Source organism: Echinococcus granulosus (assembly GCF_000524195.1).
Source record: "Echinococcus granulosus chromosome Unknown EG_S00195, whole genome shotgun sequence".
Classification (NCBI taxonomy): Eukaryota; Metazoa; Platyhelminthes; class Cestoda; order Cyclophyllidea; family Taeniidae; genus Echinococcus; species Echinococcus granulosus.
This window is the reverse complement of record NW_020170575.1, coordinates 45,263-67,431: the sequence shown is the minus strand read 5'-3', so window position 1 is coordinate 67,431 and position 22,169 is coordinate 45,263. Positions and strand designations below refer to the sequence as shown.

The window sequence follows — 22,169 nt, the reverse complement described above, 5'->3', positions numbered from 1 at the left end:
CTTTTGACTTGGCCTTTGTACTTCTTTAGATGGGCTAGCCTTTGGATCATGCCAGTGGCCCAAACACCGTCTCTGTGCCAAGTATGTATATTTTGCCAGAGTATAATGTCTCCTTTCGTTTTCGGAAAAGTCTCAAGACGCTACAATCAAGGGTGGTGAAAAGGAATTTTAACTAATACTTTCAACAGGAATAATCAAAATTAGCGAAGTTGTACGAAATCCATTAAAATAGACTACATTTCCTTTTGATTTTTAAACAAACGCTTGACTTGCCTTACTTGGTGCTCCGAGACTTTTTTGAAGACTTTAGGCGACATAATACCCGGGCAGAAAATATTTATTTAGCATACGGAAAGCACTAAAGCTACTGGCATGGCCCGGAGTCCTGACCGCTCAGCTGCGTACAATAGCCAGGTTGGAAAAGTTACTCTTAATTAAAATCGGAGGTTAAACAACCATCGTATTATACTTTCCCTGGTATCTACATCACACCTTAAACCAAAAAACCGTAAATGTGCAGGCGTTTTGGTTACCTTACAAACGTGAATGTTTTTGTAAGCAACTTTTCTAGACTTAAGATGCTTAATGGGTTTATATAGATTGCAGATTGCCCATGGTTTAGTAAGTGTTTATGCAGGTTAATGTTTATCTACTCATGGATCACCGTAGTAACCACTGGGATCGCCTTTCGTTGCTTCAACCTTGCGCATCGGGTCTCAAATAAGGCGCAAATTTATTAAAATCCGGGATCATGTGCTATGATAAGGCGTATATTTTTATTGTTTGGATTTTGTGGTATTCAGTTTCTTCGGTCAGCACCCTGACAAACAAGTCTCTTTTGCTTGTTTTCGGATACCCGCTAACGGCAACCATAAATCAACTTGTGCACACAGTTGTCTTAGGATACCTCCTGTCCACTGTGTCTGGTTATTCAACACTTCGTGAGATATTTGGTGAAGTGAAAGCAGAGTTAAAAGCTTTCTTCACTTTGGGCTTTCTCAACGCACTTTCCATAGCACTTTTTCATTTTGGGATGGCCATGTTGTCAGCAGCATATATTCATACAAGTAGGTCTGACTTCTTTTCTTATAAAATAGTTAAGACATCAGTTCCAATATTTGTTGTTGCTACTTCATGTTGTCTCGGAAAGCGCTATTCATTTAAGGTAATTCCATTTACTACATCATTTAATTCCACTGCTTCGTTGTATACTTTTTTAAGAGCTCTAATCTTGATGTAGCTAATGCTTTGTTAGCTCAAAATTGCATACAACTCATCCTAATCATACCTTAAACTTTGCCTTGATTTATTACACGTACCATTTATTCCTTTGTAGACTTACACAGCACTATTGGTTATTCTTTCTGGAGTCATGATTGCGTCAAAAACAGAGATGTCATTGACATCAGAAGGGCTAATTATTGGTCTTTTATCAGCTATGGGCACCGCTGTCTCTAGTATTTATATGAAAATGGTAATTTAGTGTGTGAACTTTGATACACTTGCGTGGGTGCATGCATCTACTCATAAGGTAATTCTTCGCTAATAGGTTCTGACGTCTTCAAGTCTCCACGCAAGTGACATTATGTTTGTTGTAGCCAGTGCCAGTGTCTTTTGCATTTTTCCTGTTTGGGCTTTTGTGGACCTTCGAAGGATGATTTGCACTGATAGAACCCAACTGGTAAACATCATTATTCTGAAGAATACATAACGTCTTTTGGAGGCGTCAGTAAATCTTTGTTGTAGTTGCATTATTTATATCCGTTTAACTTTGTAATATTGTTTGCCTAGTGTTTTTTATATTCGTTTCATAATTGTGTTGAGACTTTAAATGCTAAGAACTCGCGAGTAGTTTAATTGCATGTGTGTTTTCCTTTCACAGAAAGTTAGGAAGGATTTTGAAGCTTCCCGAAATATTAACAACACCACTAGCTTATTAAGTCAATCGTCATTGATACAATATTATAACAAATTTACATGATATAGTGATGTTTTTGTTCTGGATGTTAAGACTATCTCGGTTTTAAGAACTATCGCATCATCTTGATTTTCTGAAAAATGCCAGATATAGTGCTACCAACCTCTGTACTTTAAATAATGTATAGTTCTTTTTTATTTTAATTAACCTTTTTCTCTTGCATTCATTACCAGAATTAACGCTTTTGTGACCAAATATTTAGGTATACCTGGTTTGATACCAAGTAAACTAGAGGCTTAAATTCGGATAAACCAGTGGGACTAAAGGCTTTGAAAATTTTGCTAAAACTTTACGCCTAAGAGGAAACGTTATTGTCATTTTGCTTTAAAGTGTTCCAGTGGGTTTGTCTCATCTTTTTTGACCATTTAAAAATGTATGCTTTAAACAAAGCACTACAGATACTTTTTGATCTTATTACTATGCGGAATTCATCGACCTTGTCACATAAAAGACTGGAAGTTTACCCGGATTAATTGACGCTTGAATCATATACGCCCGAAACCTTCAGTCAACACCTCTGTCTTGATTCAGCTGACCCAGTTCAGAAAGGTCGCCTACTTGTTGTTTTTGGACGGAGTGGCGCGTTGCTTACAGAACCTCGTGGCTATTGTGATGCTGAATCACCTCACGGCACTGGGCTACTCAGTGGCCAGCGTGATGAAGCGCTTTGTCGTCATTCTCACTGCCATCGTCTTCTTTGCTACCCCTGTCTCTGGCATGACTTTCTTCGGCCTCGGCCTCGCCATGACCGGCCTACTCTTATACAACCTTGTACGTTTTCCACTTCTTATTTTACTTCGTTCCTCAGATTTAACCCCCCCGCAATGTCGAATTTTTAAGCCAAGTCAGTACAAAGACATATGTGAGGGGTAGTGAGATAGATGCTTCACTCCAGAAATATACACAAAAATAAAATACCTCAGGGTTGGCTTTGCTTTTGCATTTTGAAATAGTTCATTCCAGTTTCAATCCTTCTACGTTCAAACTTTCTACTCGTCAAATATTTATTAATGTCTAGCGATAACATACTTGGGTTGCATAAACTAGCTGTACCAGCAACATTTTCATAATTTGATGTGCTAGATAACAGCATTTAAATAAGTATATAGTCGTCTCAAAGCTCGTAATTTCGTTTTGATGCTAGCAGCAAGGATTTTGTAATTCTTCATGCGTTTCATTTCATTTTTCAAAGGGAAAATTCCCTTCTTAGCTTCCTCGAGTCTTAATTGGACCATCAATTAGTTACAAATGGCGCCAATTGTGGCAGTCAAATCGGAACCTGGATCAGGGAATTGGATTATGATAGGCTTTTGTGTCTAGTTTTTCTTCGGTATTCTAGCTTACATTAAAATAGCGGATAACTTAGTCTTACTAATTTTTCCAAGAGAATAATATTTTGTCGTCACTTTTGCTATATGTGTCACATTTAACGATTTTTGCTTTCTAAAAAATCCTCACTTCATCTTGAGAGTCGATTGCTTTTGTATTTTATGCGTATGTGCGTGGTTCTTGCAGGAAATTTCCAAAGGAAGTGTGGGTGGCGGATAGGAGAATTTATTTTGTAACGTATCGTACACATTTTCCCTAATCCACTATGCATAATTTCTTAATTTTATAGACACAGAAGAGGAGAGATTCCCTGTTACTGATTCTTCATATTTTTTGTTAGTATCTGCTCATCCATGAAATAAGACAACACATGCTTCCAACGCTCCCTTGGAGTCAGAGGGCAGTGTACAAGCACGTAGCTTAGGTCATCTGTAATGCTTGTAAATCTTCCTTCTTTTTGAGTTTTCTCTGATAGTCACCTTGGTGACAATTTTTTTCCTGTTTGGCAAATTGAGATGACACAGAGCTCAGAAGTAATGGGACCTCCTGAAGACCGTCATTTAATCTAAATTCCTCAATTGCATTAGCAATCAGAAGCATACTTTTCGAGCTGATAGATATGTATGTGGACTGGAGAACCCTTACATGTTCAAGGGGAATATCCGAGGAGTAAATGACTTCAGAATAGATGCATTTACTGTCTAATGTCATTTTCTTAACAAATCACTTATTAATAAATGTCCTTAGGCGGTTAGAAAAAATAAGACCAAAAAGAGGATATTATTGAAATTATTTCCAATCCACTATCTCAATAACCACATAACATCGTGGAAAAAGCCTATTTTATGAATGGCATCTGGAGCTTGAATTGGCGTGGTTTTCCGAAGCGAAGTCTACGTACGCAGAACACTACCCACGCATCGTTAGGTGTGGCAATTTTGTTTCACCGCCGTACTCAATTCATCAATCGTCACTGTGCTATAAGCCAGACATTTCTAAAGAAATGGGTGATGGGATGCATTTAGCATTGACGGAATACTTTCTTCTTACTCATAACTAGGCCACTTAAAACCGAATTTTGTATCGTCTCCGGAGAAGCATTAAACTATCAAGAGTTTCGCTTCTCCCAGCTTCTGTGATCCCTCTGTTTCACTGAAATGAAAGAAAACTACCGTTCTCAAAGTCATCATTTAAAGGGATTGTAATCTAGCCTTAGTTGACATGGTACCTTCTCACTTTTAGAGAAATATTAATGAAAGGTAAAAGTGGCATAAGGAAGTGATGCTTTACTGATTCTTTCCCTCGAGATCATCTAGGAATTGGCGAGATTCGTGCATTCACTATGACTGTGACTGGCTTAGTCATTGCAATTTTAGTACTACTAGAAGGCTAACATGGAATAATTCAAGCTGACAATGCGAGTGAGTGTTTAGAAAATGTTCATCTAAAGAATGCGTGACGACTTTAAATCACTCTCGTTATCCTTTTCCATAACAAAAACTAAAGCAGGTGTAGTTTGTCATAAAAAAGTTATGGAGTTGATCGAACTATGGATGAATGGAAATGAGTGGTGAACAATTTATTATCTCGGCTATGAGTTTATTTTACTAATGGCTGCAATTTTTACTCTAGATTGGTAAACTGAATTTAGCCCAGCTTTAGAGGTTGAGGCTATTTCTAATGCTGCGTATACGTCTTGACAGAAGGAAATTAAGAGTTCTCCATTTAAACCTTTATTGTTCTAGTGCAACAGAACAATCCTTTGGGGGCTTCAATCATTAACTTTCAACATGTTATATTTGGAAATGGTTAATTAGATACCAACTGGGTAGGCGACAAGTTGGCAACGAAGAACGCACAGGGGACGTAGTGAAACTCAGGCAATTGAAATCAAAATAGCAGCCAGTGGATTTTTTTACTCTCTTTTGATTTACTTTGGATTTACTCGTAGCTGGGAGACATTCTCAAAAGTAAAACGAGTGGATTTACACTATTAGGGTTTCTTCTCTGCTTCTACTGTAATTGCCGTTGAAAAGCTAGTAACCTGGAAATGCACAGGTTGCTTTACACGTACAGTCATGTCACATTTAGGGAAACCAGGTGATTTTTACAGCTGGCGCCATATCGTAATGAGATGGGATAAAATAATGAGAGTGGACTGGGTTGCTACTTTGTCAGCCACGATTTACTCATTCAGATACGATCTTGCCACACCTGTCAAAATGTATTACTGCCATGGGAAACAGGATCATCATTCTACCTCGATCATCAAAAGGAAGTTAAGTAAAAATGATTTTGGAAACGTGTTAGATTCTATGAACGAATTTTCCAATTCCGCTGCAACTAATGAGTAAGTTGAATGAAGTGGGACTTTTTACAAGTTAAAGCGCTCGCTATTCTTTTAGTAGATCAGAAATTCTACCGGAACAAGTGGAACATACTTTATGGCTTTCACTTTACCATAGCTGCTTTCTTCTACTCTTTGTATTTTTATCGAATCAAATAACTCCGAAATCTATACATAGCAGATGCGATTGAACCCATTTCATCTTCTTATTTTTTCTTAAAGACAAGTAGCTAGGGGTTTAACCAAATTCATTCTGTCCATTACCTTGGTGGAAAAGACCATTGACTTAATCAAACCTCTGTGTTGGAGCATTTGTACCCAAAATGATATCGCATTTTGACACCCTTTTATTTTCTGGTAGATTTCATCATAGGGTGCGTGGACTGGTACTTAAATAGGGTACTTGCAAGCATTTTTAACGTATCAATTCCTGTTTGTCTAAAGCACTTTTTATATCTCCAAAGACGCTATAAAAGTGTTGGCCCACAGCTTTCTTTGTCATGGAGTCAGATTGAGGAGGCAGAAAATGCATGTATGTATCCAACTGGATTTGTGAAACGTCTGTTGACACAATTCGATTCTCGTATTTGGTCGGGCGATAAATAACAAGATTGTGACCTTCTATTTTGTAGAGTAAGGATGGCCAATCCAGAGACCCGAGCCAGAACTCTGAGTTGGAACAAACCGATGAAAATGGCTCAATGAAGGAGGTGCGTATTGACACTTTTTCAAAGCACCACCAACCCATCAGGAACTTGGCATAGAAATAATGCATTTTATATTGTTGCTACCTTCTACTTTTTTAAAGAGAGATTAGTGGAGTGCCTTTGCTTTGTGACGTGTATGGCCTTTTGTTACTAGAAAGTAACATAGAAGTTCAGCTAAAGTATGTAAACGAAAGGTGTGCGGTTCGGTGTGTGCAGAGTGTGAGCGCGTGAAACTAAGATGTTACATATAGATGGGCTACGTAAATGACCCTGTTGCAAAAAATTTGTTAATAATTTGATGTCATCTTTTTACAATGTGGTTGGTTGATTGAATTGGCTTGCATCAGCTTTTGTTGAAGCTGCATTTTAATGCTGTTGGGGCTGGTAAATTAATCAGTCTAGGTCAGTATAGTGCTGACGAGTATTCTGGATTAAATTTATGCTTCGCAGATGTGGTTTTCGCCATTTGGTGAGATAAAGGGGCAAAAAGGTAGTTTAGTGCAATGCGTTCGTGGGTTGCGTAACTCTCGGTTTTGGTAACGGGGCCACGCAGATGCTCCACCATTTTCCCTTTGCCAAGTTGGTTGGCATCCAGAACGTGCCAGCAGCTTGAAGTCCTGTTGAGATCGGTAAAACATATTCTGCCTGAGTATTATACCTTTTTTCGAATTCGGGCGAGTCTCGGTACGTCACGCGTCCATAAAAGTCACTTTTTTGGAGACCAAAAAGTAAAAAATATATGTAACTTGCCATAGCGATGCGTTGTTTGCTGTCTCAAACAAGGTAAATCAAAAGATTAGCTATGTGATTGTAATTGAAGAGGACTGAATTGTAGCGTCCCGAGACTCTCTGAAGACGTAAGAAGACACAATACTCGGGCAGAATATATATATTCAGCACGGAGAGGGTGTCTGGGCTATTGGCATGGCCCAAAAGTCCAGCCCACCCAGTGAGGCACAAGGGGGCTAATTCAAAGTACAAAAGTGGCGCCTCACCAGAACCGAGGGATAAACCACTATCGTATTACAGAATAGCTTAATTGGTGAAGAGGACCTAAACAGCGCAGAAGAACACGGATTCGCACATATGCCTTGGGTAGTACTCGCAATCTGGCTTAGTAGAATACGGAGGAAAAATTAAATCAGGTGATCAGTGGTCCATCAAAAGCACCTCTCCTATGCAGCAAACGCTTTAAAAATCTGCTATCTGAAATAGGTAAAGTAGCACTGTAAAAATTTTGACGAACCTGGAATTGCCGAAATTAGTTAAAAATCGCAAAACAGTGCAGTTTTTAGCAGATGTCTATTCTCAGGGAGTCTGGGCTAACTTTGTTTGAAATCATCGCTATACGTCCGCTCCATTCAACTTCCTTCAAGGTATCCTTTCTTCATGCATGTTATTCCTATGTTGTTTTACGCGAATTGACTGGGATTCGGAGGACCTTCTAATAGAATTTAATGACCATTTTATGAACTTGTGCTCTCTTTATCTTATCTGTTCTGATTCAGCAAGCATCGCTGGGTTCATGTGCAACAAATTCACCGTCAAATATTTTAACCATTTTCTTTACCTTACCCTTACATTTCCTAAACACATGTTCGTATTGCTAACCTTAAGAGTCTCTAGCACCAAAATTTAAATTTTTTGCATTTATTGTCCTATGGTTATTTTAAACGACAAATGTGTTTTCTTAGTTTTCAGATAACCCGTTTCAGTCAAAAAGTGTATCCGGATGCTTCTCTAGCGCTGCATTCTGCATTGATTTGCAAAGCCAGCCTATAATACTGGCGTAGTCACACTTAAAAGCTATTACAGCCCCCTTGATCACTAACCGTAGCCTGTGAGGACTTTTTCCAATTACATGTCCGGCTTGTATTTCCATTAAGCGAGGTTGAAAACTGACCCTTTCTGTATTGTTATCGAGGAAACCTTATGTGTTTGGAGTATAGTGTTTTTGGTTTATATTTATCGGTTTTATTCAATATTTCCGCCTAATTCAGTACTTTTTTCATGTTGCTTGCTTAATTTTGAGTTTTAAAAACACTTGTCATATTACCATAACTACACGAAAGTCATAATTACGAAACATTTTGCGTTCTTGAAGGTGTACTGCTGGCCTAGCTTTCCTGGTCTGCAAATATTTTTTATCATTCAGCCCCTATATTTACTTGTTTCGCCGTCTGTTATATTCGTAGTTATTACAACGACAATGTTACATGTGTTCATTTTTGCTATTGTTATTTATGTATGTACAAATTCCATCGTTACTAAGCACATGTGTATAAACAAGTTGGCCTAACTTCTGGTAACCAAAGTGCCTAAAGTTCGTCCAATATTTTAAATAAATCGAGTCTGGGACGTATGCATCGGCTGTAGCAAATCAGGTTATATTTAATACATATTCAGGGTGTTTGCTAAGTCAAGCATTATTCTCGCTGTAAAAATCTAAGTAACCTGCAGCAGCAGCTATCATTCAAACGTATTTTGTGCTCCGTGGTTGTGATGATGTCGACGATACCAGCCCCTCCTTACACCTTTATCGGGCCGGTACCGCTTCATTGAAGATGCTTATTTATCCTGGTAATCGCATCTCAGAGTATATTGTCCTAGTTACCTTCGGTTGAAGTAGCTAGGCTTAAGTGCGTCGCATTATCATGGTTTACCATGGTAGAGCATGCCTTTTATTTATCGCATTCTTCGTGCGTTGCAGTATTTATGGCGACTTCATCAGAAATATACACACGTGCTATCAGTGTCCAAAGTGTTAGTGCATTAAAATTATACATTTTTTAACAGCTATTGTTTAACTCGTTCCGTGCTACGTGTCACATCGTCTGCGTTCAAATGTAGCGCTCGTGGCTGCATTTCAAGACCTGCGTGTGTATATTTAATGTCTTCTCACCTCCTATAGTCGGTGTCATAGGGACTATATATCTCGACAGGTCCATTTTTTGTACCATTTACGTGTGGTTCGCTGTGCTATTGTATGGGTGAACAAATCCTTTATGTAGCTATATTCTGTTACTGCTTGCTGATATGATTCCAAGAATCTAATACTCTGAAATAGTAGCACTGATCAGATTGTTGTGGTTAATCTGTGCCTATCTTGAAACAGATCCGTCCAACACTTCTTTCATGGGGTGATTTCTCTGTATCGACGTTAAGTCAGGTCACTCACGTAACTCGATAGTGGTTAGGATGGAAACTTTCAGTCAGAACGGTGTTTTCCACCGAGGCCTTTTTTCTTGGGTGCTGTGCTGTTATGTTGTTCTTGGTTTTTAAAACCTCATAAGACTATTTGGGGAGTAACTATAAGCCAAAATATATGTTGGATACTCTGATTTTTTACCATTTAAGATGGACAGCCAGTGAGAAATGTCAAAACTATCGGCAGCTCTAATTTAATGGTGATTTAACATTTGAGACTGGGAAATACATCCTTTTGATGGTATTTTGGAATCGTCAGAAACCTGCCGGTTGATTTAGAAAACGGCATTGGGTACAAAATCACTCGAGGGCCGATTGCAATTAATGCTCTTCGTCAGTTCACAATTAACCGATACAGCTTCTAAGTAGTTTCCCTCAAAACAGTTATTCAGACCATTTGATTCGTGAGGTTTGTGTTTCTCGCAACCATTTTGGTTAAATTCTGTCGAGATATTTTACTTTGGCTGAATGCTGTAGAGGAGCCTTTATAATCTACATGACTCCATTTAATGGTTGCCTGCAGTCTGGCCAGCTACCCACAAGCTCATTGCAATGCATTACGGCTGTTTACAGGAGTGTTGCAACTATCCACTTCACCAATCCGCAATGCTTCCGCTTTACTATTCCGTACCCATCTGAATTCCGTTTGCCCTGGCGCATAAACATCAACGTACGTCAATCACATTATATGCGGTGCTATCCGAGACCAATATGCTGCTTTAGTTAAAAATTTCGACTGAAAAGGTTATCAAATGTGTAAGTTTGGATAGAATTTTATCATAAATGTACAGATGAGCATACTGGCAGCAATGGCGCAAACGGAATACCATGTCCCCAAAGTGTTGGCTGAAATCCATGGAGACGTTTCTAGTGGTTAAGTGTACGGTTAAGACCAGCATCTTCCTTCCACATCAGCCATGCCAACATCTTTACACCTAGGTGCCTCCGCTTTGTGCCCGTTTCAGACACAAAAGAGCACACCTACACGCATTCGGATGTTTTGCCCTGGCTCGGTGCTCCCCGTGATGCTCTTTTTCTGTACTACTTCTCTCCTCGCCTCCATGGCTGTGCTATACCTCGTCCTCAATTCACCACCACCTCATTGCACAGAGGCGTGTGAAACAGAGGAGTCACAAGCATCGGTGGTTTCCCTGGCACCGGATCTCCTTCTACCTCTTCTAGCCGTGATCACGCGGCACGTGCCCTCGGTGGCACGCTACCTCGTCGCATGCATGGCGTGGCTGTGGCCTCTCGGCATCCTTTTTCTTCTTCCTATCGCCTTTGTCGCCCTTCTCTACTTCACCGCTTTTCTGGTTCAACTCTACTGTCTTCGTGACTGGCTCATTGGTAGGTCCCCATCCCCCCGTCAACACTATCTTCAAAATCGCTAGTACTCAAAGAAATCGTTGTTGCTATCTCCACCACCACTTCTGATGGACAGCACTACTCTGCTGCCACTACTATCACCAGCATTATTTCTTCATGTTCGATACCGGTGTCATGTGCAACGCTCTGGCTTTTTTACAGAAGCCCAATATCTCAAACTTATGCGAGGTGCATCCTCTGTCAAGCTGTGACCATTGTTTGCGCCAAATTGTGTTCCAAACAGATTGGTCAAATTTAAAATAATGAGATGGATGTCAGTTGTTCTTGTTCTAAGGATAGTTATCGTTCCCTAGTTTTTGGGAAGCAGTTAAATTCATCTATTTGGCGGTGTTATTGCTGGTCATACTAAACCAGTGAAATATCTAGGCCGTATTGACTAATTTTCCCTTGAGGCGTTGGCGGTGTCTAGTGTTAGAATCACTTTCTCTCATCGTAATATGGAACCGAATAATAAATATGCAATGCAATGAATAGTGATTTGCTGAAATTATTGGAAGCGGCGGATACATACCTCGAAATATCCCCAAGTTTGTAGTGACAAAGCCTGACGTTGCTGCCGTTCCAACAATATTAGGTTGCTTAATTCTTTACTTTTAGGAAGCTGGATAGCCAGAACAACTATAATTTTTTTCACTTGGTCAATTGTTAGATAAGCTGAAGGTCAACTGGCCAAGATCGGCCAATGAAAACAGGTCAAAGCAATGACCTATCGATCAGGTAGGCCACAGCGCCGCGCAGTTCGTTGTGCACTACCCGCATTTGTGAACTCGTTATATTACCTTAAGATGGATTGATTCCAAGCATCATACTGGTGGACATTACTCGGTACACGAGGAGTGTTTAGATTAAACCAGGCAAATGAGTTTAAATAGCGGCCATAGGAGGAAAGGGCACATTTTGACCGTCCGCTACTACCTTTCCAGCATTGTCTCCTGTCCCGTTTTTACACCTATCCCAAGCTTTAGTCCCTACCCACAAGATGGCTTTGGCCTGGACAAATGGGTCGGTATGATTTAACCACCCCAAAACAGCTCGTCTGCATTGGCATTCAGCGCGAGCTAGGTTTTTGCAATTGCAAATGCCCGTGAAAGATTGTGCTATATTCATGATATTCATACAAGGACGCATCTCTTGTGCAACTTTGCCGCAGGGCAGGTTATGGGTCGATGAGGACCCCAGAATCGTGTATTTCACGTGCCGGCTGGATGGTAACGGTGACGGCCGTTGAGCTATTACTGCTCGTAGTACCACTACGGTGGCACCCCTTATTTTATCTGTAATTAGAATGGACAAACTTACACAGCAAACAGCGGTATTACGATGGGACTCACGACTAAGTGATCAGGATTGGCTAATATGAAAAGTCACAAAATTGGTCTATCGTTCGAATTATCCCACCCAGGGAATTATGTGACCTGCATACGGGACCTCACCGCCTCCTCGCAATGGTCCACTGTGACAACGCTCCATTCACTTCTGAATACGCTGTAATATAGCCTTTCGCAGCGATTTAATCTCTGCCATTAAGTATACAAAGTCAAGGTGTCTTTAAGTTAGCAGCAGTATCATCAGTTTTGGATTGCTATCAAAGCCACTATGTCAAGTAATATCTTAATTTCAAATGGTCCGTATGGAGTTAATATCATTCTCACTCTTCGTACCATCGATCCAGGTGGTCTGCGAGGCACCGCCGCCAGTAGCAGTGGAAGCAGCAGTAGTACTGAAGAGCCGTACCTGAACACTGATCACCTCTTGCGTCGATTGGTGGCGGTGATGTGGGAGGCGCACGGTCGGGCCTTCCACGGTTACGAAGTGGTGGGCATGGAGAAGTTGCCCGCACCCGGAGAGGGCGCTTTTCTCGTCTATTATCACGGCACTATACCCCTTGACGCCTACTACTTCATCGCGAGGCATATCATTAAGCGAAACCGGTGGGTGTTTACCTGTATTGTTGACCTCTGTAGTTTATTTTGCTTACAGTTTTCCTGACTGCCATTCCGGTAAACCTATCACCGTAAGAATGGCTGTTGAAAGCTCATTTCTTCCAACTGTTGCTGGCTTATCTTGAATCCAGACCCCAATGGGTGTGGTAGTATTACTGATCTCAACTGTGCAATCTTTTTTCGCCATCCCATGTCAATTACTTGGAGGTTCGACTCTGCACCTAATTCCTGACTAGTTTAGGGCATGCGAAGATTTCCCTAATGCTATACTGTACTCGTGGTAGTCGATGAATCTGAGTTCCTGTACCGAAGTCATTTGTTTTGCAACTCTATGTGGGTGAAGAAACTGTTTTATCTTGTCCTCGCAGTTTTACGTTGATGTCTTTTTCACTGAAATGAAAGAACCATCATCGCCTCGGCACTGTTGCTGAAGTATTGCGCATATGCTGAAGGTATGTCGCTTTATTTCCTATTAGTTGAGTGGCTGTATTTGGGAGTAGCGTCTTTTTTTAGTTTGTTAATAACTCCATTTTTTAACCTCTCATGGTACCAATTGCCCTCATTACCTCATTGTCTTTAAGTTTTCTTGCTTCTATGTTGAATGAATTGCCACTTTAAGAAGCACATTTGGAGAAGCTTATGTTCTTACGGGAACGTCAGAGTAATTCCAGTTTGGAATTTCTTCCATCGAGCTTACCATATCGTAAACAGTGCCATCAAAGTACAAGGTGAAAACATGTTTCCTTGTTCAGCTTTTTTATGTATCATCTGGTCCAATGATTGCCTCCTTGGTCTGCCTTTTCTGCTCCTCAGTCTTGCACTTCAAGCCTAACCATGTCTGCTCCCTTTGTGTTAGAATCTGTGATTGAAATCATTTTTGCTTGGAGTTTGGTTCTCATTCAATACCTATTTATTTTCTGCTGTTCAAAGAATTATTAGAAAAACCTGTAATCCCTTCGATTCAACATTTCAGTTCAACGTCTATTTGATAGTGGAGCTGAAGTAGTAGATGAGAGTAGGTAGTTTAGAGATTCAACTTCCATTTTCCAAGTGGCTCCATTTGGGTAATATCTCTCCTTTTTCCTGTTGTTATTGTTGCTGATTATTTTGATGTTCTGTTCTGTGGCTTGTTCCTAACAATTACAGAAACTTAAGAGCACTTGCTTTGCTCAATCCTCTGTTGCTTGCTATCTGGTAGATCGCCTGACTGATTGAACACCAGTGCGTAGAACACTGGCACATCCATGTAAGTGGAATTGCCACAGTAATCAGAACCTCTGGGAAATCGGCCATTCAGCTCTCCTTTGATCAAAATTCTATTCTCAACCTTGTAATTCCCGTTTGCTCTGTTTTTTGCTCTGCATGATTCATTGAGTGGCAAAATTTTACTCCCCATCATATGGGTTTTCTTTCGTGGTGTAGTCTAAGCTTTAATCTTGGGCCCAACTTCTATCCACGCGATTAATGGCTTTACCAAGCTCGGAACTTTGGTTTCCTGCTTCAGAGTCCTCCATTTCTCACCAGGAGTTGTATATACTCTGTTTTTGCAAAACTATTGGTTACCTCCCGGATATCCTTCGAGTTTCCCCACTTGTTTTTATTAATGGGTGTTATGTGCCCTGTACTTTACATTCTTAGGTGCCTTTCTGTTGGAGTCAATGAAAGATTGGGATTTTCATTTAATATTTTTGTTATGCACATCTCATTTCCTCTGTCTGTAAAGTTATAGTCCCTAAGTCCTCTTTGAAGTTGTTGCAAGATGCATACTTCTGAGTATGATTCCCTTATAAATGTACAGTGGAGTTTATTGAGAGTGACAGCAGGAATGGTCTCAACAGAATGTCATGCTTTTAAGCTAGCAATATAAACCTGTGGAGACTGAAGAACCGCAGCGGTGGAGTATGTAGCAATTTTACGTTTGCTGAATCGTGTCAGTAGGTGTCACCCACTTTTACCGCTACATAAGATAGAGTTAGAGTCTTTGCACAGATTGCTGTATTTTATTGCACAATCCCGATTTTCAGGTAAAAAAGATTCCAGTCTGACCCACTAATAGGAAGCGCAATTAAGAAAACCTCGGCTCATTGGTTACTTGGAGAACAATAGTCCGGCAGTGTCACTTTCATTCCCTAATAGGATACCAATGGTTTGTATCTTGTACTTCTCCTCTACTGTAATTCACATGCGTATATGTCGTGTGCAGGCTCAGGTAAGAGAATCGGGACTGCATGTGTGTGTGACGCTGGTGACGAACATGTTAAGGTCGACCAAGCATCCACTTTGGGAGCATATGCCCATGCTTATAAACAAGTAGGCAAGGTAGCTATATATACGTGTGCACCTTTTAAACCTTTGCCTTTTAGACTGCCAATCCCAGTGGTGGATCGCTTTCTCTTCCGACTACCGGGACTTCAACGGATCCTCCGACTGACCTGTGCCCTTGAGGGTTCGGTGGAAGAGTGCGTTGCTCTGCTCAATCCTACCTTAGCTGAATCCAGCAAATCACTCCGGAGCAACAGCAACTCCAACAACCCGAGTTCGTCTCTTGCTATGTCTTTCTCGTACTTTTTTCCTACCGAAGTGGGGTCACTACTTCCACCTTTTTTTTGGTGTGCTTGAACTCTTCTTTTCTTAGTGATATAGTTGTATTTTTGTGTATTTGTCAAAAAGCTAAGTTTACGGAATTGTAGTACGCTTAAGTCCAAATCATCATTTTTTTTTACATATCACCAATGCACCATTTTTGTGGAATCTTTTCTTGGTATATATTGGCAAAGTTACTTCTAATGCAGTAAAATACCATCCCTCATTCTATGATTTTTGGGTAATGAGTAGGTAAAATACACTAAATTTTATTTCACAGTAATAGAACTTTATCTCTCACTTCTTTTCTTAAACGAACTAGGGATATCTTGGAGTGTTAATCGAGAGAGCTTGTTAGCATTACTGGTATGATTTTCATCCTTTTAACTATGGAAATACTTCTGGGGTGGCAAATCTCGTAGGCAAGAGGAAAGGTGGCCGAGTGATCAAAGACAAGACCTTTTTGTGATTTAAATTGTCAAAGGTGAGTGCGTTGAACAACCTTAGCTTGGGAAAATGGGTGTTTTTTTCTTTGAGTTTGCCACGTATGAAGTGGATTCAATCTTAAAACGCTATGGCAATAGAAAAAAAGGAGTGTGATTAAAGTGTGGATTTGTTATGCACAAAGCAAGCTTATGGTGATAGTCGTGAGTCAGAGTTACATTATAAAATACCGCCAGACGCTGTTGATAAAATGAGCCGAATTGCCACTTTCCCTAGTAATTTTCGTTACAATATTTAAAAAGAGTGGGACAAGGATATCTTTACTATCTTTCTTTGGATCAAATTTCTATCTTTTTAACTAGTCAAATAGTTCCTTCTGCGTGTAGTATAGTTTTCAATGCCTTCTCCATCTCAAACGCACCATTATGAGAAACGATGGTGGGCTTGTCGTGCATCTTTGAGATATTCTAAGAATGAACCTTAAAATAAATTATACTAAGCAGGAAACATTAGATGTTTTGGAGTTTGATGTAGAAGGTGTGTTTCTCAAGCCTCTTTGTGCCCATCATCTCCCCGGTGGGTATTTGTTCGTGTAAATTTTTCCACTTCAAAATTACAATAGCTTTAAAATTTGCACGTTAGGGATTGAATGCAAGGATGGTGAACCGAGAATAACTTCAGACGGACACATCATAAGTGAAAAATGAAACGTGCTTTTAACTTCACTGTTTATCTCTTATCCCATCTCGCCTAAATGTGGCTATGTTCAAGGGTGTTAAGCTGACAATCTGCTTACTTCATTACAGAGTAAGCGCCACGGTAGAATTTTTAACTTCTTTACGTATAACTCTTTTCGCCTTCTGGTCTTCACTCTAGGTTAGTAAGTACCGAAGTAAAAAATCTCATGCTGGTTATAGTCACAGTATTTTCTTCAAACACTGGAGCGCACTATCTCATGTACAAAACCGGAAATGCCGGTAGATAATAATGTTCCTTTAGTGTCACAGCTACCGTTTCCGAATCGTGTTCTATAATACAGATGCATAGATTTAATTCCTTTTCTAGTGGGAGTAAATTATTTTTCACCACGTCTATAAAATTTAGATCCTACTTAGAATGCACCTTCCATTTAAGAAGATCTAAAATGTGAGATTGGAAGTAGTCTGGGTTTGAAGTCTGATTTCCGTCGTTGCTTACCCGACACGCATAGACTTACCCTGTATTTGTTCCTTTGTAACATTTATCTATCTTACTGAGTATACTGCAAGTGAGGTGGAAAAGGTGAGCTGCAGTCATAAGGAGCCAATTAATTTGAATGACAGACTGAAATTCCTGCCTTGTACCAAGTCATAGCACCAAAAGGGAACTGATTGCTTGTCCTTATGACGTTTTGAAAAAAAAGCAGGTCTTAACAAAAGTTGAAGGATACTTTGACTCTTAAAATGCTAACATCTGTCTGTTCCTTAAATCCGTTTTAAAAAGCCATTTGAAAGCCTGTTTCGAATGTGTGAAAGCTGAATTCAGTGAACCAAAATGGAAACTTTTTTTAACGAATGTATTAGAATCTTTAGCAGCTATGTTTTTAATTCGCAAAAACCGACTACAAAGGTATTTTTCGGAGCCTTTCTCGTCTCACGGTAGAAAACGGAGAATAAGGTCGTTAGGGCAGTTAACTCAACGTTTGCAAAACCCATGTCTCATTGAACAACTTTATGTACGATTAAATTGTGAAGTCCTCCATCTCAAACCTCAGATATGCCGTCATGGTTTCGTCTGGAAGAGTCTCTTTTGAAGGCATTCTGAGATGATGGATCAAGAATAGCCTGAATTGGAAGCTTAATATCTTTTGTGCATTTTTTAATCTTGACTTGAACGCCCGTCTTCACCGCCACTGACGAATCGGTCTCCTGACATATTTTTCATTTGCCATACTTGTTTTAAATAATAACTGCATTGCAGTTGGAAAGCGCAGCTTTGCAGTAAATCACAATTTTGTGGGCTGCTTTGTACACATTGTGATGTTTTAGTGCTACTGCGAACTTTTTGCTTTGGGCATGCACACATACGGGCTCTTCTTTACTGTCATAAGTAGCTCATCCAGCTTACGTCTCTTTGACCTGTTGTGTTTATTTACTCGAAGAGTCTGTTAATCTCGTTGTGAACATACTTCATGTGAATTGGAAAACATTACTGTATCGGTAAAGAATAAACCTGACACAAATTCGAAGTTTGTTATGGATATCTTCCCAATAAGTACTGCAATTATAAACTTTGGTTATCTCTGTGTGCAAAATAGTATTTGCCGTTTGTCCTCGGGAAATTTTGCGGGTAGCAGCTTTAAAATATGTTGGAAATTTGAAGAGAGGTCGTATTGCGGGGCTTATTCGATATCGCACGACCCCTAGTTGGGCTGTTTTTTCTTCGAAGAAAAAGCTGATCGGGGTACATGCTTGGAAGTTACTAAAGTCAGCATCAGAGGGGTACTGTGGTGATATAGAGGACGCATTTAATTGATAAAATAGTTTCCCCTTTCATTGAACTCTATCAAATTCTCAATTTCCCTACCGGGTGACGCGTAGTCTAGGGGTGTTGTAATAAATCCACTTTGCTAATTTATCCCTTAGAAATACTAGATGCCAGAAATCATGACGCAATAGAGATCGGTGAAACTTCCACCAGGGCGGAGCAAGAAAAGGAGCAACAAGAAGGTGATGAAGAGATGAGGACGGTCTCGTCCCAAGCCGGTGAAGTGTTACTCCTCTCCCCAGGAGGTGTTCGCGAGGCCCTGTTCTCCGACGAGTACTACTCCGTGCTCTGGGGCAAGCGTCGTGGATTCGCACGCATCGCCATCAAGGCAAAGCGTGTGAGTTTTGCCTACACACACTTGTCAGCTTGTGTGTGTGTGAATTTGTGTTAGTCCTTCGTATTTGACATGGCTATCCTACCATCTTTACGTCGGCATGTGGTCAGTGTGTTTGTGGCGGAACGGCATCTGTTTTTTTGCAAACTTAATATCACGGATTTTTTTTTGCGCCTACCCCAATAAGTTGTAGCTCCTTTATTACCCTTGAAGATGTAGTGACGTTGAGGCATATAGACTTGTTTTTTTTAAGAGCTAGGTGGAGGAGTAGGCAGGGCATCTTGCTACTGGCAAGATGCATAACCTGTCGTGTGAAGTCGCACAAGGGTTGCGCCTTTAAGTGGGCATCATGAATACAGCAGAATCTTTTATGGGTATTTGCAATCGTAAAAACTGCTCACACTGAATGCCAATACAGACGGTCTGTGCTGGGGCAGTTAAATCGTTCTGACCCATCTGTCTAGACCAAAGCCGTCTTGCTAATACGGGTTAAACTCCTGGAATAGGCATAAGAACGCGGCACGAGACAATGCTGGTAAAGAAAAGTAGTATCCGCCGCTTAAGACGCGCTTTTTTCTTATAAAGGCTGTCTAAATCCAAATTCTTTTCCGGACGGACTCCGCAGACGTGTACAAGAGAGCTAGGACAAGTAGCATTGGTGGGAATGGGTGAAGCGGCCTGTCATCAGCGCGGAAGATAATGCGATGCGGCATGGAAGCAATCGCGCTTTCCAATGCGTACCATAAGCAAATGCGGTTTCAGCGCAACCAATTCTGGCCCAATGCTTTACTTCACTAGTCTTTAGATTAGTTGTAATATCATCAAAATAATAATTCATGCATGTATTCACTGTCGCTTCTAGTTCATCTGCATTGTGCACTGACTTGGCTTTATTTTAGGTTCCCTTTCGTATGGGTGGCTTTTTCTTACAAGTCATCGCAATTTTATGAAATTCCAAATGTATAACAAATGCAAATCTGGTATACCTTCCATAAATGGAAGACAAATTTATTTCATTGTTGTTCCATCCAGCCTATTTATCCCGTGTTCACGGAAAATATTCGTGAGGGCATTCGTCTCGTTCAATACGGCAAATGTAGGTTTAATTTTCTTTTCGATATTATCTTCTTACTTGTTAGCATCTTTGGAAATATTAATTGCTTATCTGGTGTAGGTTGGCTACGTCGACTCTACGAGTTCACGCGACTACCGTTTGGTCTGTTCTATGGCTACTTCCCGGTCAAGTTACGGTTAGTTGTCAGAAATTGATTTCTATGACTCACTTGGTAGGCAAGGGAGTGGTACTTTTTCATTTTCTGACAGAACCCACATCGGTGATCCAATCTACCCACGGATAGGCGAAACCGATGAGCAATTGGCGGATAGGGTGAGTAGTCCACGCAAAACTGATATTTTAAATCATGAGAGTAACTACTGTTGCATATCAATGGCTACACGCTGCATTTGAAGTGATATAATCAATTTTGCAATCTGGAGCGTCTTTTTGTAGACTCGTGAAGCAATCGAAGATATGATCTTGCGTTACCAATGGCGCCCGGGTAATGTGGTGATTGCACTGTTGCAGCGGTTTCCCTGTTTTGATGCGTGGGTTCAATCGAAAAATGCACAGAACTACCATTCCAGGCGAAGAAAAGACTCACAAATTATTATGGATTTTTCCGGCTAGTGTTTTTTATTCTTTTTACCAGATTCTTGATTATTTTGCAGTAACAGAGCGGGATTTTGGACGGATGGATTCGTACTTTATTGGGTTTTGAGGAGTGGTAATGGTGCGGGTGCCGATTCGTGCGTGGCGGGTAGCTTGGGTTGGCAGTTTAAACGTAAGGGGGAGCACTCATTAGACCTCTGCGCATGGGTGTGAAGAAAATGAATTACTTAAGAGCCGTTTAAGTGCATAAGTGTGTTAAGTGAAGAATACAGTGGGGAGATGCGGTCCTAAGAGTCGTATGGGTTGGTCTTCAGTAACTAGGTAGGCCCTACACTGATTATGGGGAATTTGTTTTAAGTGCGTGAATTAAAGCTCGCTACGGCCACAATTTGAAGCTGCTTAGATAACTCTACTTTTTAACCCAAACAGCAACTCTTTGATGGGACATATATAAAAAAATTATGGTCAATTTGTTACAAAAGTTGAAGTCTTCATCGAAATTGTAATGTATTTTGTAATATTATCAACACAACTTGTTTTACTTCTTAGCTACTTTAGCGCTATGTGTAGGTCAAGGGTATTCGGAGGTGGTGGTTTCCGCTACTGATTGTATTCTAATGGCTCTTTTTTGACACTAGCTTGACGAGCGCATTGGTCTGCTTCATTTATACTTTCAAAGTAGACTGATTCGCATTGAATTCCTGGCATTTTGCAACAATAATCCCACAGACACATTAACGAGAAGTAATTGGGTTCATTTAAAGTATCATTTCTCGTTGCTAGTTTTTAATATTACACTGTTTATGGCGACATCTGACCTGGTTTTGAGCGCAAAGTCAATTTTCCACCATGTTACTAGCCCATTGTGCGCAAAATTTTTTCTGCGTCATTAGCAAAAGTTAAATGTAATCAGCTATCCATTTGTATATCAATGGTACGTATTTCCTTGCCAGATGCGTATGATGCCACCCTACATCATTCGCCGTTGCCTAGCTACTGCGAACAACTGTCCCCCGGTGGCACTCACTGTGCGCCTGCAGGAGGCTGTGGATCGTTGGCCAGTGGATCCCACCAAGAAACATTGCGATATCCGTGTGCACTTGGAGAAACGTGCACGCCACCTCATCTCCCGCAACAGTGCTCTGGAGCAGCTCGAAGAAGAAGCCGTCTGTCTAGAACGCCTGACGGCAAATGTACATCGTGACAGCTACCCCGTACCTCAAGGTTTAGGTGGACCCCCACCCATCGTTGCTGCTGCCGGCCTCGACCTCTCATCCACCTCTGCCATTTTAACAGCCGGAGGCGATCCCAAGCGGGAAAAACGACTTATATCTCGTCTGCTGCGGTTCTTCAGCTAATCTACTGATGCTGCATCCTTTCTCACCTTTGACTGTTGTAAATACATGAAACCCCCTCAGCAGCACCTAAGCCATTCCACAAAACGTTTTAAGGTGTGTAAATCGAACGGTAGGCCTCTCATCGCGAATACAACCATGAGAAAAAAAAGGTAGCGCATTCAACTACTTGTTCACACGTGGGACACTGTAACCAAAGCTAGGGATTTCAAGCTGATAGACACCTGGGGACGAGTTTTGGTATTATTTGACTAAACCGGAACGAATTCCGAGGTTGATACGCAGACGGTTCTGCCACATACACGACGGAGCCGCCCCACGCAAGCGAGTTACAAAAGGTCGCCAAGATATAAGCAGGGCC

At 40.7% G+C, this 22,169-nt stretch overlaps 1 protein-coding gene across 1 annotated transcript; it reads left to right on the top strand. All coding sequences in view use genetic code 11, as the record gives it.

Annotated features, from left to right (window-relative positions):
- Positions 1-48: 48 nt before the first annotated feature.
- On the top strand, positions 49-21,811 carry EGR_10164 (Transmembrane protein; the record flags this gene model as incomplete). The annotated part of the gene is made up of 11 exons (XM_024499413.1): positions 49-81; positions 2,510-2,749; positions 6,287-6,364; positions 10,534-10,915; positions 12,627-12,885; positions 15,261-15,433; positions 18,549-18,787; positions 19,817-19,880; positions 19,959-20,034; positions 20,108-20,171; positions 21,407-21,811. The coding sequence occupies 11 exons, from the start codon at positions 49-51 to the stop codon at positions 21,809-21,811; spliced, it is 2,013 nt and encodes a 670-aa protein (XP_024346176.1).
- Positions 21,812-22,169: the final 358 nt, after the last annotated feature.